Source organism: Rhinatrema bivittatum, chromosome 3 (genome assembly GCF_901001135.1).
Source record: "Rhinatrema bivittatum chromosome 3, aRhiBiv1.1, whole genome shotgun sequence".
In the NCBI taxonomy this organism is placed as follows: Eukaryota; Metazoa; Chordata; class Amphibia; order Gymnophiona; family Rhinatrematidae; genus Rhinatrema; species Rhinatrema bivittatum.
In genome coordinates this window covers 536,601,214-536,627,202 of record NC_042617.1, presented here as the reverse complement: position 1 = coordinate 536,627,202, position 25,989 = coordinate 536,601,214, and the positions used below count along the sequence as shown (strand labels likewise).

The 25,989-nt window shown below is 45.7% G+C and overlaps 1 protein-coding gene across 2 annotated transcripts in view; it reads right to left on the bottom strand.

Annotated features, from left to right (window-relative positions):
• The window catches only part of EIF2B4 (eukaryotic translation initiation factor 2B subunit delta), a 68,947-nt gene that overhangs the window by 31,311 nt on the left and 11,647 nt on the right, over positions 1-25,989 (bottom strand). For both annotated transcript variants that reach the window (XM_029596355.1, XM_029596354.1), the window contains exons 3-7: positions 21,153-21,303; positions 20,790-20,873; positions 14,850-15,056; positions 12,132-12,214; positions 9,747-9,838 (exon numbers count right to left, since the gene is read on the bottom strand). In XM_029596355.1, the coding sequence (XP_029452215.1) occupies positions 9,747-9,838; positions 12,132-12,214; positions 14,850-15,056; positions 20,790-20,873; positions 21,153-21,303 (617 nt within the window). The remainder of the gene's footprint in view (positions 1-9,746; positions 9,839-12,131; positions 12,215-14,849; positions 15,057-20,789; positions 20,874-21,152; positions 21,304-25,989) is intronic.

The window sequence follows — 25,989 nt, the reverse complement described above, 5'->3', positions numbered from 1 at the left end:
TCCCGACATAACCCATCTATGTGGAACATTGTTCCTGCTTTACTGTCAGAGAATTAAAGCTCCATTGATGGTTACACACATACAGCACTCGTGTGGGTAAAACCTCAGTATGGTGTGCCTGCGACTGCACGGATAATTAAAGTTCCAGAGACTGTATGTACACTGTAAATGTGAAAATAGCTCCAGGGTGACACAAAAAATTACATCATCTACAGTCTTCCCCTTAATGTTCTACATATCCCCATTACCACTTAGGTTATTACTGGCAAAACACACATTCCCATTATTCTTAAATACCTTTCTTATAGCTGCCTCAACTAATTCATAGTAACATAATAATGACGGCAGTTAAAGACCAGATGGTCCAACCAGTCTGCCCAGCAATTTGCTTATGGTAGTAACTGCCACTCTGTGCAGGTTACCCTCATATGTTCTGTTAAGGATAGCTAATTCAGACAGTATTTTACTTCAAAGTCTCATCACAAAGGTTGTTATAAAAAAATAAATAAAAACATTGTTCTAAATGTTCACATACAGTTAGCCTCTATCAGTTTCGGCCTCCACACCCAACTTGTGCCTGCTCCAGGCTTCTTCAACAATTCCCTCCTTACTCAAATTTTGTAAGTACTTAAGACATTGTTATGACACTCCCCATTCTCTGCTGACATTCTCATGCCTGTTGCTGATCCGCCACCTTCCAGAGAATGATGGACGTGTACTACATTAATAACTATGGTTCTCCAGGAAAACGTGCAGTGCCGAGGTGTACTAGACGCTTGAGTTCTAGAGAAAAACCAGACTCTTTGCAGGATGTATGGCATCTCAAAGCTCATATCCCAGTCGTGAATTTCTGAGTACCACATCTCTGTGACAGCCACTACATCCAAGTCAGCTTATTCCATGACTACCTCTATATCCCATACAATGAGCATTAGTGTACATAGCTTTCCAGAGGTTTTATAAAAATGGGGAAAAAAAGGACAACATCCGAAAAGCTATGTACACAAATGCTCACAAATTGGGAAATAAAATCCCAGATCTAGATTCAGTCATGGAAGAAGCTGATTTGGATGTAGTGGAAGTAAGAGAGGCATGGACACGAAAAAATCATGACTAGGATATAGTTTTACTGGGCTACAATCTATTCATGAAGGACAGGGTAGGAAGCAAGGGAGGAGGAGTGGCATTATATATAAAACAAATAAAACAGAATTGCGGAGCTTACAAGGTAAGGAGGGGGCACTGTGGGTTAATCTGGAAAGGAGGAATGGAACATTGTTTATATTGCCATAATATGCAGACCTCCATCACAGACATAAGAAATGGAAAGAGAATATTGACAAAATTGCTATAAAGGGGAGGAGCTATTACTAGGAGATTTCAATCTGCTGGATAAGGAATGGAGCATCCCAGCTGTGATGACTTCTAGAAAGAGGGAGAACTGTTCTGTCATTGATAATGGAACCACAAGGGAGGGGGTATATACTGGACCTAGTGCTTACCAATGGGGACAGAATCTTTGATGTTGTACTGAACAATCATCCGGGATTCACTGATCACAGAATGGTGTGATTTGGTATTTAGAGTGTGGGAGATGAAGGTTCATTCAAAGGCGAGAGTCCTACACTTCACAAAAACTAACTCTGTTAAAATGGAGGAGCACCTCAAGGAGTTGTTAACTTGTTAGGAAAATCTAGAGGAAGTAGAAGAGAAGTGGGCAAAACTAAAAGGAGATGATATAAGGGTAACTAACCTTTTTGTTAGGAAAGTAAATAAAAGGAAAGAGGCCACTATGGTATTCTAAAGAAGACGCTGAAAAGGGATAAAAAGGTTAGCATTCATAAACTACAAGAGTTCACAGAAAGAGGAAGACAGAAGACAATACTTGAAAAAGCCTAGAGAAGCTGAGAAAGTAGCCAAGAATGAAAAGATTCAAAAAGAAGCAAAAATAGCAAATACAGTAAAGCAGAGCTACTTTACCTGTAACAGGCGTTCTCCAAGGACAACACATTGCGGACATCATTGGATAGAGCCTGGGCCGGAACGTTGATCTCAAAGATTCTAGAGCTTTCAAACATGCCCTGCTGAGCATGTGCAGCTGCATTTAATACCCTGTCCCATAGGCAGAGAGGACATGGAGAAACCAACTCCTGGGGAGGCATGTGGGTTTCATGAGGACTGGCATCCTGCTATCCTCTGAGAACACCTGTTACAGGTAAGCAAGGACAAGCAGAATGGCAGTCCTCACACATGGGTGAATCCCTAGCTACAGGCTAGGGAAAAACAGGACCAAAGCAGGAAACCCCACAGTGCTGAAAGCACCACCTGTTTCCCACTTGCCTGTGAGGCAGCCAACCCAAAAACGGGTCTAGGCAGGAAAAGATTTGAGTTCTACAAAAGAAAACCAAAGAACAGACTAAGACACAAAATCCCAATGCATAGCAGAGGTGCCTAAGGCAGAGTTGCGATGCAAAGTCCACCAAGAAGCATACTTTGCCTCATGGAAATATTAGTCAGGGTTTCAGATCAGCAAACCCTAACAAGCGAAGTAGGTCTAAATTCTCTTGTAAACAGGAAAAGGCCTAGAAAATCAACCAAGAGAAGAACTCTTGGATGAAGACCCCACAGTTTCCTTCAATGTCACAAGACCACCGAAAAATCCAACTGGGACCAGAAAGCCCTCCAGAAAGAAACTGCGGGACACTGGCATCTGAAGGACAAAATGCACATGCAGAAGCGCATCCAATGAACGGCTGACAGGTACAATGGGCAGAAAAACCTAAGCATCACTTGGAAGAAGTAGCGGCAACAGCAGCTAGGTCTGTGGCAGACCTTATCTGTCAAAGTATCCGACAGATCTGACCAACCAAGACAGACATCAAAAGTTTCAGGGTATGAAAGACAATCCTTGAACAGAATCACTAACTAAAAACCTGAGTAGGAAGTTAAGCTAGGTGTGAAGCTCACGCACGCTCCACCCCCATCAAGGGTAAACCTATCCATCCTCTCCACAGGAGAGCTCAGATGAGCAGGGAGGCACGTTGGTCAATCCAGTAAAGTATGAAAAGCTAAAAGCAGTACTGGGCAGAATTTGGCGAAAAACCCAGGACAATGTGGTGTACCAATCCATGCTTGCATACATTAAGATATACCCCCACCCTGACATTCCGACCAGACTTTGGAAGGAGCGAAGAACACAAGGAGGCAGACCCCAGGGCTGCAGGGATAAGAAAAAGCCACTAGGCTGTATTTATCAACCCCAACCAAACAACACACTGTCCAATTCCAGTAGGGAGTTACCACCCCCCCCCCCCCCCCCCAACACCACCACCACAGCAGACCTCTCAGCATGATAGGAACAGTCGAAACTAAGAGCGAACCTCCTGGGAAAGAAATCCAGAACTCTCCAAGAGACAGAAAGCAGTGATGCCACAAGTGCAAATCCCTGAAGAAACAGGATTTCTTTACTGACCTGGCAACCCCAAGGGTACCAGGGCAGGGCAGATCTTGGAACAGACTGCCCAACAACCTGGCCTAGGTATCAATATACAAGGCCATGATTACGTATGCCTTCCCCAAGGAATCATGCTGTTCAGTAAGTGGAACAACGGTTGCATTAACCAGTACCTCCCTGCCCGCAGACAGGGTTATCCCTAAAAGGGAAAATTATGCTCAGAAGCCACCTTAACAAAAGTGAAACACCTCTGTTGTGGGGTCCTTCATCCCCTAACTCACGCAGCCATGGATATGGCAAGAGGTTGAAAGGCATACCTGCCAACTGGGATGCAAATAGACCAGAACCTTCCTCACTGAGGTAAGGTCCCGCATGGAGAATAACTGGCAAGAGTGCTCATTTGCGAGAATTGCACATTGTACGTGGGAGAAACCTCTAATCTTCGCCTGAGAGCTGCCCAGAAGGGGAGACCCTGGGTACAATGAGAGAGACCAAATCTCAAGAAATAGACCTGCTGCAACTTAGGATGACCTAGGAAAAAGGGCTAATGCCCAACTAACTCTCGGATCCCACAGGTAACAGAGAGCGACTGCCAGTCAGAGGTGATGAAAACCCTTTTTCAGGAAATGAAGAACAAGGGCCATCCCCCTTGTAGGAATGGACCACCCGGCAACCAAGGGGGAACCCATAAGGGTTGCCTCTGGAAAACCCAGTAATATCTTCCCTTTCCAAAGGGACAGGAAAGCAATGGGAATCGGAGTCACCTGAGCCTGAAAATCCTTCCTACTCTCCAGGGGAGAGTGGGATATTGTTACTGAGGTTTATAAGCAACCAAATCAGCCACAGGTGGCCACCCAATCAAACCATCCATGGACCAGTAAGTTCGGTCCAACACTACTGCTACCATCCCCCCAATGCCCACAGGTCCTGGCCTGCAAGGAGAAGCACCTATTCAAAAGGATCGAGGCTCCAGTTTGGCGACAGACCTGCAAGGGATGGAGCCCCAGAGGCTTCACCCTAAAACTAACATAGGAGGGGTTGAAAGACATACTCCTCTTCTGTGGGAGGGAAAGACTCCTGACACTACCCTCCCGCTATCTACACCCCTAGTGTTTTGACCAGTAACGCAGTCTTAAGGCAGTCTTATGGCAGTGGCACAAACCTGTTGTGCTCACCATGAGGGAAACGAACACACACCTACACTACAGGGACACTGGAGGAATAGTGCCCTATGCTTTTAAAAACTGATGACCAGAACTCATGCAGCAAACTCAATCTTACAGATGGCAGCACACATACGCATCCCACAGCACAGCGGGACTGAGCATCACCTGTTAATAGTAAGCAACTGCGCACTGCTAAGAAGCCATCCAAGAGAGTGCGATGGTGCCCTCCCTGCTAGTGTCCCATTGCATCCTAAGGTGTGAAAAAGGCAAGAAAGCCGATACCTTGATGCAACAATGGCAGTTCCGCTCCAACTGGCACGGCACAGACAGAGAGAATGCCTCCCATCAACGACTGAAGTGCTTGGAGCAGTATGCGACCCCCGCCATACCCGACCACACATGATGTGCTCCACTGTTGTACTAACTTCTTGTAGCCTGTACAGTGTGGCTATGCCATCCCCAGCATCACTAGGGTTCTAACTATGGAGATTCCTGGTGGTGAGTGGCGTTAACCCCAGTGTACCTGACAACGATGCAAGAGGCAGATCGCAGCCCTTGAACTGGAGTCGTGGATGGCTCACCACCCTCTTCTGTCTTCCTCTTTCTGCATAATGGCAGAAGAAAAGCCCATGGTAACCAACAATGCCCATGGTGCCCACAGTTGCAACAGTTCTTCCAGTGCCAACAGCAGCCTCAGCACTCACAAGCGATGGATTGCATCTATATGTTCTTATAGCACAGACACTGTGCCTAGGGCTCGGATGGTGCTTGACCATGCTACAGGCTCCTGGCATGCTCAACGGCATGCAGCACCAATGATGACACCTCAGATGCCTGCAGACAACAGCCAGGCAGTACTAAAAGGCGCTGATGACTCACAAACACCACAGGACGAAAATGTCCAAGGTTCGGCGATCAATGCTCAAAGGCGGCGGAGGTCTGGGGGTACCAGTGACACCCTTAGTGCACAAAAGCAGAGGGCTCTGTGGCACTGGCATGGCACCAACTCGCAGCATCGGTGCCCAAAGGTTTTAATTTTATTTTACAATGCCCTTCTAAGCCTACCGCAAACCTGCCTTCTCACTGCGCGTGAAACCAACTGAGAACACCAGAACCTAACGTGTCCTAAACTTCCTGTCTCTTATTTTATTTTATATTACTGGAAACAGATAACAAGCTATTTGATCTAGTCAGGTATAGTATACAAAATAAAAACCTGGATAACCAATTAGCCAATGTAGATCAGGACCGCAGGACTGGAGTCAGAGAAAATACTGAGGGATCGCAGGTGGCACACCGGTATATCTAGGGGGTGCCTTTCAGCTTTTCTCTGACTCCATCTGCTGGACTGATCCTGGTACGTACAGGGAATAAGAGTTACTGCCCAGGAAAAGGATCTGGGCGTCAAAGTGGATAATACTTTGAAATTTTTGGTTCAGTGTGCAGTGGTGGTCAAAAAAGCAAGTAAAATGTTAAGAATTATTAGGAAAGGAACGAAGAATAAAATGGCGAATGCCATGCTGCCTCTGTATAGCTCCATGGTGAGGCCGCAGCTAGAGTACTGTGTTCAGTTCTGGTCATCACATCTCAAAAAATATATAATTGCATTGAAAAAGGGAGAGAGAAGGGTGACCAAAATGATAAAAGGGATGGAATGGCTCCCCTATGAGGAAAGGCTAATGAGATTAGGGCTGTTTAGCTTGGAGAAGAGATGGCTGAGGGGGGATATGATAGAGGTCTATAACATCATGAGTGGAACAGAATGAGTAAATGTAAATTGGTTAATTACTCTTTCAAAGAATACAAAAACTAAGGGACACTCCATGAAGTTAAGGAGCACATTCAAAACAAATTGGAGAAAATGTTTTCACTCAATACAATTAAGCTCTGGAATTCATTGACAGAGGATGTGGTTAAGGCAGTTAGCGTAGCTGGGTTTAAAAAAGGTTTGGACAAGTTCCTGGAGGAGAAGTAAATAAACTATTAATCAAGTAGACTTAAGAAAGAGTCACTACTTATCACTGCGTGATAGCAGCATGGGATCTATTTACTGTTTGGGATCTTGCCAGGTACTTATGACCTGGATTGGCCATTGTTGGAAACAGGATACTGGGCTTGATGGACCCTCGGTCTGACCCAGTATTGAAAATCTTATGTACTTAAGTAGAAAATTTTCTGGCCTTCAGGAGTGGGGCCACCACTGCCTGAAAATAACCTTTCATCACTAAACATGCCATCTCAAGACAAAATTGATCTGGATCCTAATGAAATGTCAGACCCTGGTAAAGCAACTCCTTGTAAGGCGGAAGACATAGAGGGCTGCCATATAGATGCCCGAGATCTGCAAGCCACGGCTGCCAAGACCAGTTTGGTGCCAGCAGAATCACTAGCCCTGGATGACCTGTAATCTTTTCAAATACGCTGCCTACCATGGGCCAAGGAAGAAATACTCCATGGGCCAAAATCTGAGATAAGGCATCAATTCCAGACAAATAAGTCTCTTCTGTAGCTGAAAAATCTGCATTTTTTCAATTCCAGTTGGTTGCCATAAAATCCAATTCCAGCAGAGCCCATCTCACGACAATCTGTTTGAAGGCCCTCTGAGAGAGAGATCATCTGCTGGTTTGCATGCATAACCTGTGGTATAGACTAGTCTGACTGGATGAAGAGAAAACCTCAATCGATTTTCAGAAAAGTGTGTTCCTGAGGCGCTAACTAAATTTAAAGTAGATAAGGCGATGAGGCCAGATGGGATACATCCAAGGTACTAAAGGAACTTATAGAAGCTCTGGCAGCTCCGTTGGCTGACCTTTTCAATGCTTTAAGAGTCAGGAGTAGTTCCGGGGGATTGGAGACAGGTGAATGTGGGTCCTATTCATAAAAATGGAAGTAGGAAATATAGGCCAGCTGGTATGTATTTCTCTGGTGAACACATTAATGGAATTGCTGCTAAAACAGAGGATAATGCAGTTTCTGGAATCCAATAGATTGCAAGATCTGAGGCAGCATGGTTTTACCAGAGGTAGATTTTGTCAGATGAATGATCAATTTCTTTGATTGGATGACCAGTGTTGTATCAAGGGGGTGCACTAGATGAAGTGTACTTGGATTTCAGTAAGTCCTTTGACACTGTTCCACAAAGGCACCATAAATAAATTGAGTGCCCTTGATATAGAACCTAGACTGACTTAAAAACTGTTTCAGAGGGAAGCGACAAAGGGTATTCGTAAATGGCGTTCACGCCAAAAAGGGGTGCATTTCTAGGGGTGTGCCTCAAAGGATCGGTCCTTGAACTGGTTCTTTTCAACAATTTGTCAGCAATACTGTGGAAGGATTGTCAGGAAAGGTTTGGCTTTTTGCCAATAACAACAAAATCTGCAACAGGGTAAGCAACCAGGAATGTGTAGAAAATATGAGGAGGGATCTAGCGCAGCTCAAAGAATGGTCTAGGGTCTGGCAGCTAAGACCCTAATGCTAAATAATGCAGAGTTACGCATTTAGGACGCAAAAAGCCAAGAAACATAGTGCAAGATTGAAGATGAAATTCTTTTAAGCACAAAATCCCACTGCCGTTCCTTGAAACCTTGGGCAAGTCACTTCACGCTCCATTGCCTCAGATACAAACTTGCGGGCTGATGCAATAAAGTGCGCTCAGGTTTATGTGCGGTTGGACATGCATTTTCAAGTGCACTAGACTAACACCCAATGCAATAACGAGATTAGCGCCTCCAAAATGCACACCCAAACAAATGCATAGCCAATAGCGCTCATCACATGTAAATTCCATGTAGATGAGGCTATTAGCTATTACCCCGATGCAGAAAATCGCTGAGCGCCCAATGTGCACTTTTTAATGCAGCAAATTTAACTCCAGCTCAGGAGCTAGCATTAAATCAATCCGCGAGTCAAGGGCTCAGGAAAAATTTTAAAAATTGTGTCCTGTGTGGTTCCTACCTTTATTCTTCAACAACTATTGCTTGCGGTGTTTATGAATAAAGGTATTAATGTAATGGCTTGATGAAAAAAAATTCTGGACGCATAATACACACACACAATAGATAAGTTCCAGGCGGATTTCATCCCTTGCTAGTGTGTGTGTGTGTATTGGGGTCCAGAAATTGACCTGAAGCGGGATAAAACGGACACTCGTATTGAGCGCCTGATGCAACTGTGGGCGCATAGCTACTTTTCCTGGGCACCCAATGCATTTGAGTGCTAGGGTAGCATAATTCCTCCTTAGCACGTCCTTTTTAATGCAGCAGCTCATTAAAATATAGCATCAGGCACAGAGGAGACCTGGCTGCACGCACGTTAGGAAAATGGGCGCACGTGTCTTATTGCATCAGCCCCTTAGATTGTAAGCCCTCTGGAAATAGGAAAATACCTACGAGTATCTGAATGCAACTCGTCTGAACTGCCGAAAAACTGATAAAGGGAGGTGATATTGCCCCTGTATAGGTCCCTGGTGAGAACTCATTTGGAATACTGTCTACAATTACAAAGCCCACACCTTCAAAAGGAGATAAATCAGCTGAGTCAATCTTAAGGGTTGTTACTAAAATAGTCAGTGGTCTTCATTCTAAAACATATAGGGACAGACTTAAAGATCTAAACATGTATACCCTAGAGGAAAGGAGAGATACAAGGATGTTTAAATATCTACAAGGTTTCCAAGTACAGGAGGCAAGCCTCTTTTAAAGGAAAAGAGGTTCTAGAACGAGGGGTCATGGTGAAAGAGGGTAGACTCAGGAGTAACCTTAGGAAATATCTCTTTACAGAGAGGGTAGCAGATGCACTGACGGTGGTGGAGACAAAACCAATATCTGAATTCCAGAAAGCATGGAATAAATACAGGGGGATCTTTGAGGGAGTGATGGGAATTGTAAAGCAAAATTAGTTGGGTGGATGAGCAGACGAGACGAGCCACATGGTCTTTGCTGCCGTCATGTTTCAATGTGCAACAATTCTCGTGTTGGACCTGTAAACGTTTTCACAGCCTTCAAAGCATCCAGCAAGATGTGTGTGCAGCAATGCAACATTCCCCAGCCCCAACTCAAAAGCAATGAGACACCATCACTAAGGGAGATGGGATATTAACCGTCCTTTAATGCACTTTGGGTTCACACCTCATTTGCTGTGTTAGAGGCATCTTCCGGCTGTACTGCTGCAAGTGCGAAAAGAGGTTGACCTTGGATCCATAATTGAGCCGGAGTGGCACCTGCAAAAAAGAAAGTTCACAGCACAGGAACGAGTCAAGACACTGTGCAACCACTGCAAGACATCCCACTTCATATCTACAGGAAAAGCAAGCCATGGTAAACCAAAGCCAACCCTGGGAGTGCTGCTATCCCTCGACACAGGAATAGACTGAGAGGTCACAATCATGGATAACCAACCTAAAGAGGAATTAGAACCGGATCAGCTCGAAGCTCCTGGGAATGAGAAGTCCTTTATCATCCATTCCATGCATTTTAAAAGGACAATATTTAATTCTCTGGAGTAGAAAACACTAATTCAAATCCTGAAAAGCCAGAAATGAAGCTAGACACACAGCTCAGCTTGTTGTTAGGATCTATGCAATGGGCTTCCAAATTATCTAAAGGTTCTACTAAATTTTTTAAAATAGCATTTTTGCTTGCAAAATTTTGTATTGTAAAGCATTGGATACAAAACCTACATTGCCCTCTTCTCAAATGTGGCTTCAACTTATGGTTTCCTGGATACAAACTGAACGGCTAGATGCCCAATACTTACATAGACTATTGAATAAAGATTATGAGAGCCTGGGAAATATTTCACTTTAACTTATCTCAAGATATAAGAACAAACTTTGTGGCATTGGGCTATTCTGTTCAATGGCTGTGAAAATTGATTTTCTGGTTAGCAGCATGAGTGTTTGGCATGCAAGGATAAGTGAACGTGATGTCTTGTGTTCAGTTACTAAGATGGCTTTTCTTTCAGTGTAAGATAAAAAAAAACTAAAAGTGATACATTGTACTATTGCTTGTTACTCTTTTGTATTTCATTTTGTAATTATACAGCATATATCTGCTCTAAGGGGCGGATTTTCAGACTCCGCGAATAGGCCTACTTTTGTTTGCGCTCCAGGCGCAAACAAAAGTACGCTGGATTTTAGTAGATACGCGTGGAGCCGCGCGCGCAAGGCTATCGATTTTGTATAGCCGGCGCGCGCCGAGCCGCGCAGCCTACCCCCGTTCCCTCCAAGGCCGCTCCGAAATCGGAGCGGCCTTGGAGGGAATCCTCTAACGCCCTCCCCTCACCTTCCCCTCCCTTCCTCTACCTAACCCACCCGCCCGGCCCTGTCTACACCCCCCCCCTTACCTTTCTCCGGGGATTTACGCCTCCCGGAGGGAGAAGTAAATCCCCGCGCGCGAGCGGGCCTCCTGCGCGCCAGGCCGCGACCTGGGGGCGGGTACGGAGGGCACGGCCACGCCCCCGGACCGCCCCGGGCCGTAGCCACGCCCCCGTACCCGCCCCCAAAACGCTGCCGACACGCCCCCGAAACGCCGCGACGACCGGGCCCGCCCCCCGACACGCGAGTCCCGGGGCTCTGCGCGCGCCGGTAGGCCTATGTAAAATAGGCTCACCGGCGCGCAGGGCCCTGCTCGCCTAAATCCGCCCGGTTTTGGGCGGATTTAGGCGAGCAGGGCTCTGAAAATCCGCCCCTAAGTGCTTTGAACATTTTTCTTCACTCTCTATATTACACCGTTCAAAAAACCCCCAAAAAAACAGTTCAGCAAAATTCACTCCCAAACCTTTACCTCCCTAAGACATGCTTAAAACATCTACTGAGCAAATCTTGAAGGGGGCCAGCAAAGGCTGCAGAATAAACATTAGGGATGTGAATCGGGTGCCCGAAACACGAAACTCCTGTTAGTGCGCGCTAACAAAAAAATAACAAAAAGTAACAAAAATAAACAGTTTTTTGTTAGCGCGCACTAACCCGAAAAACAATTTTCACGAAAATTCGGGGAAAAAATGTTCGTTTCGCTTTTTAACCGATATATAACGAATTAAGAAATATCGTACGATATTTCAATTCGTTATAAAAACGATTTACATCCCTAAGCTTGGAGAGAAAACATGGCACTGTTGCTGTCTCCCCCCGCTCCCCTTCTTGTATGCCTCTGAAATGCAGCTGCTGTGGGAAGAAGGGGGCAGTCACTTGTCAACGTCACCATGCCACAAGGTTCTCTGAAAATGATGCAGCTCATCTAGCACTGAACAAATCTTTAATACTCTCACATTCTCTGGCCTTCTGACGATGCCTCTGTCCCTACCACGCAGGTTAAGGGGCATTAGTGACTACTATGGGAGAGTAAATGGTTAAAAGTTCATGGTCAGTCTGCGGTCCCTGAAAGTAGATAGACCAGGCTGAGCAAAGACGAGACTGAAGGGCAGATCTTGCAGGCCAACCATAGAGCGACAGATGAATGGGGGGCTCTGGGAGTAATCAAGAGAGTTACCCCATCTTTCCTCTAGACTCATACCTGCTGACCTTCAAGCTTCTTTGCCGATCTCTTCAGGATTGCAAAGTCATTGACCTGCACATGCTCAGGCGGCCGCTTTGCCACTGCAAGGACAGAAGACCTTGGAGAATCAGAACACAAAATTCTTATTCATATTCAAGCTGAAGCCTGTCACAACACCCTGCCACCGGCTTTGGCGCTGCACCTGAACAGGTCTCAGCTCAACAACTCACTGTATGATGATCAAGCAAGACTTTTTAGATAAGCATTCAGAATCTAATGGTTTAACTTGTATAACATTCGGATGCACAGTATGTGGCTTGAGTAGCGTAAAGCCCGGTTTCATGGTTCTACCTACAAGGTTTCTTCCTTCAAAGATCACCAGGAGATGGTTTTCTTACAACACTTTATTTTTCTTTTTATTAGGGGCTTATCAGCAAATATTTGATAGCAAAATCCTCAAGTTTCAGGCCGATGCAATATTGTGCACTGGCCACAGCGCATGGTTCAACTCACAATTAGACTCGCATCCGTAACCCCTCCCCGAATCAAAACGAGGATTAGCGTATCCAAAACGCGTGTCCAATTGAGTGCGTATATAATGGCGTCTGCTGACACGGATCCATAAACCCAGGAGTCTGGAATGATCCGGGTACGTACAGGGAAATTCATGTTCATGAGGCTATTACCTATTTCCCCCAAGTAAAAAAAAAAAGTGCATCCAATGTGCTTACAGAAAAGCAGAAAATACTGCTTTTCTGTTGCTTTTTTTGATTCCTCTGACTTAATATCGTTGTGATAGTAAGTCGGAAGAACAGAAATAGTAGAATTAAAAAAAAATAGAATAAAAAAAAAACAAAACGCGTGATGGCGGTCAGGTTAGGCAAAGAGAAGCTCAATTAATGTGTCCATTTTCCTAACTTGACTGCCACCTCTCCTGGGCGCTTGCTGCCGAGACAGCATTAGGGGTGCACAATTTCCCCTAGCGCCTCCTTTTTTTACCGTGTCACCCAATTTAAATATTAAATCGGGCGACCGGGAGAGGTGGATAGGTGTGCGTTAAGGGAGCGTGCGCTCAATCATGGCGCCGATATCGCATCGGCCTGTTTGTGCTCCACCTTATATGCATAGAGAGAGCAGTTTTCAAAGCATTTTACCTGCCTTAATCGGCTATCAGAAATTTGCCCTCCCTCCATGAGGTTATAGAACATGTGCACCTTTAGCTTCATTATGAAGTGACATTCCCAGGGAGGTGTTTAGGTCGGGGGAGGAAAGGTACACGTGTATAGATTATATTGTCTAATCTACACATGTACTTTTCTAAAAAAAAATTTCTACCCACAGAAAAAGGAGGTGCACATGATCATGTGTGCTTTATGCCACATGTGCTAACAATCCAGCAGATTAGCAACTCTCATAACCTGATACTGATTGGTAATTGGCATAATCATTTTACAATTACTCAGTCTACTCTGTCATCTAACAGATACAACAAGTTTGTATAGCAGAATTATTCTATAGTTACAAATATCTGTGCAGGGTCATCCTCCCCAGTTCTTCCTTCATGGAAACTAGAGGAGTCTTAATGTTTGCAACTCATCATCTAATTCTGTAGCCAAGTTTCTCACTCCTCGGAGTTCAAAGTATTTCTGCAGAGAATTGGCAATAACTTTACCCGCTGTTCAGGAAAGGCCTGCTACAATTACCCTGGGCCACTTCTGTAGTCAGATAACACAGAATTCTCTTATTTTTTTGGCTGGACTATTTCCTGCTGCTCCTTTGGGCTGTCAGCACAGTAAGAACAAGCCTCTGTCGGGATACGGCGCCACAAGCTTTAATTTACAACCACCTGGAGGTGTTTCCCCTATTGTTCATGCCTGCTAACTCACTCATGCCCAGTCACTACTGCAACAATCTTTAGACACGGGCCATGAACAAGGCCTCCCTCTGGAAAAACTGCAATTATGCATTCTAAATCTATCCACTAGCTGTCACCATTGCACAAAGATTAGCAAGGCCCTTGGGGGCCCATAAATTCTGCCCCAGCTGACCCAGGAGACAGAAGACTGGAACGCAGCACTGCCACCGAGCACACCCTGAGAAATAGATGTTTCTGATTTAAGGATTCACAGGCCCCATTCCTCAGTGACAATGACATTTAGGGGTATCTCTGGCTGTCTCTCTTTACAGTTGAACATTAAAGTAATGTGACATACAGGATGACATCATCACTTGTTCCCAAGCTTCACCAGTCAGGAAACCTTCTTGCATATCGATAGTACAGAGATGAATAACCTTGGCATTATTTGGGTTAATAAACCTTATTCCTTTATAGGGTACTTGCCAGGTACTTTTAGCCTGGATTGGCTACAGTTGGAAACAGGATGCTGGGTTTGATGGACCCTTGGTCTGACCCAGTATGGTTTGTCCTTATGTTCTTAACTAGTCAAGGGAGTTCCAAGGTCAGGCGTCCCTCCTGACATATCCTTAACCAGGCCAACATCAGGCTGGCTCTCCTTAGCAAGCTTCAGAAATAAATGTAGAGACATTCAGAATGCTGAACACATGGATTACAAAGCAGAGGACTTCACCAACAGCCCCTTGAGGAAGTGTTAATTCATAAAAGGCACAAGCGTGTAAATGCAAACTACAGCAAGTAACAGTACAGAGCACAAAGGCTGCCTGCACAAGGACAGGTTATGAGCTGTGTGCGCCTACCGGAGGAGTGCAATCACCTACCTGACGGCATCTCACTGGCTACTGGTTTGGGTTTCGCCAGGCTTGGCCCCTGGCCAGGCTCTCCCTTCTTGTTCTGCTTGGCAGCCCTCTCAGCCTCCTGCTTCGCCCGGCGCTCTGCTCGCAGCTCTGCTTTGCTTTTCACGGCCACAGGTTTCTCACTGCTGGCTAGCGCATCGCTGGGAGTCAATGTCGACAGGGTCACTGGCGCTGAAAGAAACACAAAACCAATAAAAGAATCTGGCACTGACCCTCTGTAAAAGGGAGGACTTGTGGGTAGTCCCAATTCATTTCTTTAGAAATCACCAGGTGTCCTTTGGTTTTGTTTTTTTTTGTAATTGACTGTTTATTGACCATAACTTCCAATACATGAAAATAAAAATTTCGCATTGTTCGAAAACACTCTGACCATTTGACCTCGGACTTGTGGAAGGAATTCCATCAACGCCCTGCCCTATGCTCTTGTTCCAAGTGATTGATAGACCAGGATGCTTCCACTGGTGAACAGTGTCCTTGAACCATTAGTTCTTGACAGATCGCACCCAACTCTTCAAGTTGGCATCCATGATCCCTATAACCCAGTCCAGAACCTCCAAGGCCATCCCTTTCTCCAAACTGGGCTGACATAGCTACCAATATAGACTGGACATGGAAATACCCTGCAATGGTAAAGGCCGATGAAACTCCTCTGACAATGGATTCCAGTGCTACAGCAATGCTTCCTGTAGACTGCGCAGGTGGGCAAAAGCCCAAGGCACCAAATTCAACGTAGATGCCATTGAACCCAGGACCTGAAGATAATACCAAGCCCTGGCCACTGGCATCCGTAAAATCCGCACCATCTGGGATTGTAACTTCCGAATCCTCTCTGAAGTATAAACACTCTGTTGAGCTATCAAACTTCGCCCTCAAGTATTCCAGCATCTGGGTAGGGCCAAATTCACGACTCAGCTCAAGGACCGCAACATAACCATCAATGTAAACATAGACTGCCGGCATACCTTCTCCGATTTCCCTCGGATAAGCCAGTCGTCCAGATATTGTATGCCCAGTCGTCCAGACATTGTATGCCCCGCCAGCGAAAACCTCAAGAAGAAAGCGAGCTCTATCTACAGCAGGCCCACACCAATGGAACGCTCTCCCTCCAGACCTTTGAATGGAACAATGCCACCGGACTTTCAAAAACAAACTTAAGACTTGGCTCTTCACCCAAGCTTTCCCTGACACCTAATCTTTGCCTCTGTCTGTTTTGAACAGTCATGCCCCTCCCCTTTCTTCCCCCATCTGTACGTCCGAGAGGACTATCCCTTCAGCTTCCATGAAGCATTGCTACCGCACCTACCTATGTCCCCTGTTGCCTTCCAATTGTTTTTCCTCCCTCATCATTTCCTCGATGCAATCCCCCAGACTGGTCTCTCAGTTGTTCTTTGTACTTCACACCCATTTCTAACGCTTGCCCCCTGCTTTATTTCCATGCACTCCAGATATTAATTTTTTCTAGTTCTAATATTTCCCCCTAGCAGTTGCACCAATTATACCCGTGGCACCAGTTGTGCCAGCTCTCTGTTTTCCTCTATTATTTATTCGGCATGCGACCTAAGCTTTTTTACTGTTACTTGTTTTTCTATTGTTCTATGTACGGCTTACGAGCAAAGTTAATGTTTACTGTAAACCGAGGCGATCTGTATTTCATACAGAAACCGCGGTATATAAAATCTAATAAATAAATAAATAAATAAAGTGTGAACTAGGATCCCCTCCCTGCAGAGAGCGGCTACCCACCACCACCATCACTTTTGTGAATGTGCGAGGTGCAGATGCCAAACTGAATGGGAGGGCCTGAAACTGGAAAAGTTAGCCCAGAACCATAACACAAAGGAACTTTGATGTTTTTCCCGAATGGGAATGTGCAGATAGGCTTCCATCAAGTCCAGTGAGACCCGAAAAACTCCACATGACGAACTGCCGCTATCACTGTCCGCAACGTTTCCATACAGAAAAACGGGGAATTTGCAGTATCACGTTTCACCTTTTGCAGATCAAAGATGGGATGAAAGGCTCCTTCCTTTTTTGGCATGACACACTAAATCGAGTAACTCCCGCGACCGCACTCCCTGGCTGCCACCGGTACTATCATGCCAGCAAATGAAGGTGACCCCACATATCCCGAATTGCTGCTTACTTGCCTCGGACACTGCAACGAGACACCACTAAAGCTTCCATGATGGGGTGAAAAAATTCTAAAGCATAGCCATCCCTATTACCTCTAGGACCCATTGGTCCGAGGTAATCCTGGTCCACTTTTTGTAAACTATGATAGTCAGCCATCCACTGCCATCTCGAGAGAGTGGACCAGCCTGGCTTCATTGTGAAGCCTTACCGCCACTGGCCCCCTGGTCAGAGTACTCTCAGGGAAGTCTATGGGTGCCTAAAAGGACTGCTGCCTAACGGACCCCTGGTACTGCCCCGAAGACAGTGCAGAACCCTTATTGGGACGAAAACCACCACACCTCCCGAAACCTAGAGCGAGGCAGAAAAGACTTCCTGACTGTCATCTTATCCTCTGGCAGTGTATTCTATTCCCTTTAGACTCCTCCAAAACCATCATCAGTTGTTTCAGTTCCTTCACAAACAACGATTTTCCTTCCTTTAAAGGGAAGATTACCGAGCTGAGACTTGGACCACCTATCAGCTGACCCAATTCCACAATCACCGCAGACATTGCACCGAGACCGCTGCGACCAAATTCCTGGCCAAAGTCCAGCTGAAGTCATAAAGCGCATCAGCCTCATATGCAAACCCAGCCTCCACCTGAATGGCTTGGCTATTAACAGCAGCATCTTCTGAAGACTTCTCCGGAGACTTCTGGACCCAGAATAAACAGACCCTCTGCTTCAGACTTCCACAGATCGCCACTCGCAGGCTCAGCGCTGAGACTTCAAAAATCCTCCCCCGATGGATCTCTAGCTTACAGCCCTGCGCGTCCTTTAATGCTGCCAAACCCGCAACCAGAATGGTCATCCTGTTAGTGACCGCAGAGAGCAAAGCATCCACCTTCAGCAATACCAGCAGCTGTAGGATATTCTCTGTGAGGGGTTACAACCTTGGGGCTCGCCTCTGGGAAGTCCCATTCCTGGTTCACCAGCTCCTTGAGACTTTTGGTGGGCCCCTGAGTCCAACCAACACTGGATCTACCCTTAATTGTCCGACTCCTCCTGGCCCACCCTAATATCCAGTTCCTTCTGAACATGGGAAATAAGGGGCCTCAACCTCTCCTTACAGAACAGACGAACCACCCGCAGGTCATCTCTGTGTTATGGGGACCTCTTCCAGATCAGCCATGTCCTTATCCCCCGTCCTGATCGACATCCGCCAAGAGATTTGCTGGGTCATCCTGATCCACCCCCGGACCAACTCCAAGACCATCTTCCAGGTCACCCAGATCAGAGTTATCTGAGTCACCAGGCTCCTCAAGCCCAGCCGGCGAAGGTGGTCACCTAACCCCCTGGCCAGGGAGCCCCTCGGCCTCTTTGCAGCAGGACGAGATGGCTGAAAAATGCCCTTTTATAGCCAGTGCTTTTCCTGATTAAAAAGACCTTATGCAGAAGCAAGACAAATTCTGAGGAAAATTCCACATCATCCTCTCCCCTGTCCAACCCAGAGCTCGCCTCTTCCCCTGCCCCCCAATGGAATCACCGGAGACAACGGGGGAGGGGTTCCTTGGAGTCCATCACCTTCTGAGCTGTAGCCCTTCTGCCTGACAGGCTGATTAGACTCCCAGGATTGATCCCGACAGGGCCTTGGGAACTTGTGGCTCTCCTACCAGCCTCGTTTCCCCCCCCCCCCCCCCGGAGGACTCCTTCCCCTCCAGAAACGAATCACTGCACTGGAAAGCTGCATAAGTTTCAGAAGCATGTAGTCACCTCCTTGTTTAAAGATCTTGGAAGGTACTCCATTTAGTCCTGGAGTTTTCCCTGGGGAAGGCAGCCTGACAGCTTTACTGACCTCAAGCAAAGATGGTGATAAGTCCAACTCTACTTGCATCGCCTGCTGGAAGATGACACTCTGAATCTCTTCAGACATACTAGAGAGAATACTTAAGAGTATTAGAATGTTCTGCCCAAAATATCAGTCATCTTTGTCAGGTTGTTATCACCATCTGCTGAATAATCGGATGCACTGCCATTTGATGTACAACCAAAGAATTCAGCGACCATGATAGAAGAATTTGATGTTGTGTTTATCAGGCGCTTCCTACCATTCTCTCTGGATTTCAATTCCCGCCATGTTTTTCATTCGCTGCAGTCAGGTTTGAACTTCATGCTTAACATGAAGGCAGCAAGCCTTCTTTTCTGGGGACTTGTCAGCAATGTACGTTCTGTGAGATATGTGCATCTTATTTTCATCTTGAGCTATCACAATGTCATTTGCATCAAACCAGCCCTAAAACTGCCTTTTAACAAGGCCAAGAGCATCACAAAACGTGTTCCACGCAGTTTTACAGCCTACGCATGTGAATTCAGAGCTCCAGAGCTGGGCAGTCAGTTTATGATGAGCTTCCTCCTGAGTTCTCAGGTCTTTATTTTGCAGCATTTAACTCTTCTGGAGGTTTCTATCTGCAATACTACTTTTTTTTAGTTGAACACAGAGGGATATTTGGTTTCTGACTAGTTTGTGATGAGATCAGCAATCTGCTCCTCTCGTGGTAAGTTATCTTCATGTCATCCCTCTGGCTAACAACGATGTAGCATCTCATTTTATGCGAACCTCGATATAGCAAATTCAAGTTAATTTTTTCTCACCTAAATTCGCTTTAAATTATTTTTTTTAAACTTCTTTGCATATCACTTCTTGTTGTACATTTTGATAGAGCTGTGATATGTTTTGAGTAACCCAACCACAAGTTATATTTACTGGAAGATGATGAAAGGATGATAAATTGTTATCATAATCCTTCATGAATTGGAGGATTATCATAAACATGCATTTATTCCAGTTCTAGAGAGATTATGAGCAACAAAATTTTCTGCCAACAGCCAGTGTTGTGAATTCCTGAAAAAGGAAGGTTCTTTGTTGTCAAATGATACGATTTGGAAAAGTTGTAGGAAGGTGATGATACATGCAGTCTCTCCTATTGGATTTGGTCCCTAGTTCCCTCTAAGCTGAGCCTGTAAGCGATTGCTCATACATTTCAGAGCACTGCTCACAGGTTTTACATGGTCACTCACATAAATTTTTCTTCGCGCTACATACAGAAATGCATTGCTAATACTTGCGCTCAAAAATTGTTGGTTTTAAAAAAAAAAAAATTGTTGCTCACACAAAAAAAAAAAATAAATAAATTTGCACACACCTCCCTTGGAGGGAGCACTGATCTAGTTCCTTCTGCCTTTCATATGCCAGAGAGTGGCAAAAGAATGAGGCAGACAGTTTCATCTTACTGTAGGCAGAGGAAAAAGTCTACTTTTTGTCAGAATCCGCTGATAATTAATGTTGACTTTTTTTTCCTTTGGGGTTTTCCTCTACCGGGAGAAGAGAATTCTTCATGAGCTGGGCTATTTTGGTGGAGCTCTGGGAAAACAAATTAGCAGGTAGGATAACAGCCATCCTCCCACTGAAAATCTCTCTCCCCCCCAAAGTCGCTCTCTAGTCGCCTGATCATCTATCCTCTTCTTGCTCTCTTTTGCTGGTTTTCCCACCATTCCAGCTTCTGCCTCCCACTTCTCTTCGCTGCCCCTCATGGGTTTCACTTCTGTACCTTAGGCACTTGACCGTCATCAGTCTTGCTCCTCGCATCTCCCCTAAACCTGCCTCATTCTCCTCAATATCCCAGCCCAGCCCCCGCATCCCCCAGCTTCCTTTCTCTATTCTTCCCCTTTAAAATGTTCTCTAGTTTCTTAATCCCCCTCCCACCCCCGTCCGAATTAGCATTGAGCATTTTACCTTGATTCCTAGCAGGTTCGAGGCTTGAAACATCCTCTGCCTTCAGCGAGGAAGAAAGCGGAGTCTCTGCAGCGGCACTTAAAGCTGTTGTGAAGCAGATAATGGCAAGGCGTCATTTATGTTATTAGGCCTCATATACAATGCATGTACTGGGACAGGATTAGCCAGCGATGCACCTTGCTTTGTCACCTTTGCCTGGATGCACCACACAAACCCAATTAAAATGTTGGACTAGATGGAATTCTGGGTTTTCAACTTGACTGACAATGTGACCTCTGTCTGACAAATACTACACCTCCTCTCCAGTGCCCTTGGTTTCAACAGCTGCCCTCCTGGTGCCTCGGTCCTACCCCCTTCTCTCACCTCCCTGCTGACTGTCAGCAGCCGTAAGGTCAGGCAGTTTCTCAGGCTCCGAAATGGGAGGCCCTTTGTCCTCTCTCTTGTTCTTTTTTTGCTGTTTCTTCTCTTTTCTCAGCCGCTGCTTCTCCTCCTTTGACAACTCCTGGTTCTCCCCCTGCCATAGCAAAAAAAAAAAACCTCAGTTATTTACAGATACACAGGACTGGATTTTTACAGCAACACGCAGGGAGCCCAGGGCAAAAAAAAAAAAGAAATGAGCATGCATTGTACTGCACCTGCTAAAAATTGCATGTAAAGTACCCCATGGGATAGATAGCAAGCTTCCCTTGAAAAGGGCTGCTGCTGGGGGCAGCCATTTTGTGTATCCACATCATCAGGGCAGTGACGTCGGGGAAACCCTGCCCCCTTGTGACCTCGCTGCTGGCATCCGGCTTCTGCGTAACATGCTCTCTTTAACTTAAACACGCTCAAATTCTGCACCAAACTTACTGTAAAACCAGGAGCGTACTTTCACCTGGCTGGACAATATGCTGTTTTGAATTTTATGGATGGAATCTAATTTGGATTACATAAAATGCTTTTTTTTTTTAATCACAGTTGAATACTCGCAATGTGTGCTTATTGAGGCCTTGTACCACCAAGATTTAAGGGCCTTATTAATGGCTTGGCTGAAATCTGCCTTTTTTCTTTTTTGTATATTTGGTTTGCTAGTATCGGGCCAGCAAGCATTTCTGGAATCATTTCCTGTTTTCCCATGAGCTGCCATACTAGATTCTGTGTGTTTCTTGCTGCAACGGGTGTTGAATACAAGTGATGTCAGTGTTGAGGGAATTCATGTGTGTGTCTCTGTGTGTCTGTCTGTGTCTCTCTCTCTCCGTCTGTGTGTGTTTTGGCACTTTTGGGGAAGCCCTAGTAGACAAAGGAACCCTCAGTACGCACAAGATGGGCAGCAGGAGACGGCTCGGGATAGTTTTGAGGATAGAAATTGGTAGGATGCAGAACACAGAGCTGGCTCAATGAAAGGTTCAGTAGCAGCAGCTAGTGAAGGCTGCGAGTGTGTGAGAGCTGGGTCTGTCAGAGTGCAGGCAATGCCAGGAGGTGAGGAAAGGACCCAAACAACAGTGGATGACTTTTTTTTTCTTTCTTGGGGGGTGGAGAGGGTGAAGGGGAATGAGGACCCAAGACACAGTACTGGTACCATGAGAGGAGGAGAGGACGTGAGAAATAGCAATGGTATCAGCTGGGGGGTGAGGAAAAAATATATGAGAAATGGTGGAAGTGGAAGAAAACTGAGGGCCAGCCACTGAAGTTGCAGGGTGGGGGCCCAGAAAAGTTGTGGTTAAAAATATGAGGGGAGGGAAGGGAAGCACTGATTGATAAGCATCAGGCATGCTGAAACAAATACTGAAAAATCACAAAATAAGAAGCAAGCCATCAATCAACTTACAATCCCTGCATTTTCATGCTGCCTTGAAACTGTACACTGGCCCCAAAAAGACATCAATCAACTCCTCCATTCCCACCAGCTATCTGTAAGAACTAGTGTATGCCAAGCTTGTGCATCCCAAACGCTGAAGGAGGAATGGGTCTTATGAGAAGAGATTACACACACAGAGCTACCCATCCCAGGCCTGGTAGCATGCCTTTAGCTTCTGATGGTAATCTTAAATCAACAGCCCCTTCCTTATCTACATTTTACCCTTTACCATAGAAAGCAATAAGGAATTTACTGTCCTCAGCAAAACCAGTGGCTCCCCGTTAGATACTGTTCCCCCTTACATAGTAAAGGGAATAGCAGAAAACTTCAGCCCAAAAGTATCTTTATGTGAGGGATTTTTTTCAAACAAATAAAAGAAGCGGTTATTTTCCCTATACTACAAAAAAGAAAAAAAAAAAAAAAGGCTATACAGATGTTTCTGACTTTTCAGGATTATGCCCAGTATCATATTATTTATTATTCCGTTCATGGGTAAATTGATTGAGAGAGCGGTAGATCAACAACTGTCTGATTATTTAGAAGACGCCAACAAGGAAGTGCATTCATTTGAAACGAAACAGAATTTTGTTGACATCGTCATTTTTCTTTTTCAAAACGAAACGACAGAAAAAAAAAATGTTTCATGCATTTTTTTTCTATCATTTTAGTGTGCACTATTTTATTTATATACTTTAAATTTGATTTATATTCCGCTTTTCAGGCACTTCAAAGCAGATTACATGCCGGTAATGCAGGTGTTTCTGAATAAGGTGCACTGTTCTGCAAAATAATGCACACTATTCAGAAAGAACGCACACTTTCTGAAACTTAAAAAAATGGGAAAACATTATCTAAAACCGAGCCCCCCCCCCCCCCCAATGACATGACACAACATGACAACATTTTTTTGGCCTGCATACCCCTAGAGCTAATACATTAGCAGTGGGCCAGTCTGGCTTTAGAAAAGTTTAGAGCATAGAAATGGCCCTGTGGATGCTTTTGGATGATCTCCAGAGAAACCGGGATACATAAGAACCTGGCAAGTACCCAAAAACTAAGTCCATTTCCATGTTACCATTGCTAATGGCAGTGGCTATTCTCTAAGTCAACTTAATAGCAGGTAATGGACTTCTCCTCCAAGAACTTATCCAATCCTTTTTTAAACACAGCTACACTAAATGAAGTGGAGTTAGCTCGTCTAGCTCCACGCTGGTAACTGAAGTGAAGGGAGCGGTAGGGGTTAAGAAAGATGTGGGGAAAAGGTCGATGCAGGGTGAGGGCGGGGGGGGGTAGTGGGAAGTTGGCCAATAAAAGTGAAGTAATTTGAATTGGGAGGCAGGGATTGGTTGAATGGGGAGGTTATAAGGGGAAAGCGGTTTCGCGCCCCAGGCTGTGAGGAACGGCTGAGGCAGCTGGCAGAGGCTTTCCCTCCCTCCCTCCCGATTGCATGCATCATATTAGGAGTTATTTGTTGGTGAGGAGATGTTGTCGCAGTGGCGGTAAACCCGAGCCCATAAGGTTGAAGTTATGTTATGGTTAAAGTTTGAAAAAGGGGGGAATCTCGTGTGGTGCGGGGGGGGGGCTGCCACACGAGATTGAAAATGAGCAGGAGGGGGGCCGATGCTCAGAGGATTGTATCAAGCTCTACCACTGGAAGAGGCGGGAGGGCACAATAAAAATGTGTAAGAATGGGGGTTGTATTGGATGAATTGGTTGAGGGCTCGGGTAGGGTTAATAAACTGCGGCCTTTATTGTTCCAAACAAAGATTCCTGTCATTTGTGGAAGGGTAAAAGGGGAAAGAAAGGTGCAAATGGGGGGGGGGGGGGGGGGGGGGGGGGGGGGGGGGGAAGGACTTCAAGCGAATCTGATATCTTCCAGTTACTGCACTAACCACATCCTCTGGCAACAAATTCCAGAGTTTAATTGTGCGTTGAGTAAAAAAGAACTTTCTCCGATTAGTTTTAAATGTGCCCCATGCTAACTTCATGGAGTGCCCCCTAGTCTTTCTATTATCCGAAAGAGTAAATAACCGATTCACATCTACCCGTTCTAGACCTCTCATGATTTTAAACACCTCTATCATTTCCCCTCTCAGCCGTCTCTTCTCCAAGCTGAAAAGTCCTAACCTCTTTAGTCTTTCCTCGTAGGGAAGTTGGTTCCATTCCCCTTATCATTTTGGTTGCCCTTCTCTGTACCTTCTCCATCGCAATTATATCTTTTTTGAGATGCGGTGACCAGAATTGTACACAGTATTCAAGGTGCGGTCTCACCATGGAGCGAAACAGAGGCATTATGACATTTTCCGTTTTATTCACCATTCCCTTTCTAATAATTCCCAACATTCTGTTTGCTTTTTTGACTGCCGCAGCACACTGAACCGACGATTTCAATGTGTTATCCACTATGACGCCTAGATCTCTTTCTTGGGTGGTAGCACCTAATTATGGAAGCTAACATTGTGTAACTATAGCATGGGTTATTTTTCCCTATATGCATCACCTTTCATTTATCCACATTAAATTTCATCTGCCATTTGGATGCCCAATTTTCCAGTCTCACAAGGTCTTCCTGCAATTTATCACAATCTGCTTGTGATTTAACTACTCTGAACAATTTTGTGTCATCTGCAAATTTGATTATCTCACTCGTCGTATTTCTTTCCAGATCATTTATAAATATATTGAAAAATAAGGGTCCCAATACAGATCCCTGAGGCACTCCACTGTCCACTCCCTTCCACTGAGAAAATTGTCCATTTAATCCTACTCTCTGTTTCCTGTCTTTTAGCCAGTTTGCAATCCACGAAAGGACATCGCCACCTATCCCATGACTTTTGGCTATGCGCGTCGCTTGTGCACACGGCACTTGGGCGCTCAACGATGTGCGCACAAATTCCTTGTGCGCACGGGTCAGGACGGCAGACAGGGCTGCGAACAGGTCAAGATGGTGACGGCGATCACGCGGACAATATGGCGACCACCTCGGCGGGTCTCCATGTGGGAGGACCCTCGGATCTGACTGGGGCCTAGCCCTGCTAGGGCTGATCAATCCGGTAGCACTGGCACTGGCTGGCGACCTGTGCGACTCTTCGAGCTTTGGAGACCGGAGACTTTTAAAAAGTTTTCTACCTTACCTTGTCTCAGCGCTTCCCGGTCTCATTCTGGGCGGTCTCCAGCTGTGGGGGGAGAGGGAATTACCTTCACCACCGCGCTCAAAGTTGCACCCACTGCCTCTCATCCTCACCCGATGTCGGGGGCTAAGTCCACGCCGAGGGTCGGCCGCTGGACCGAGGCTTACCTTCGAGGGATCGTGGAAATCACCTCAGGAATTCTCAACTGGGGGAGGGACCCAAGGGGTGTCAC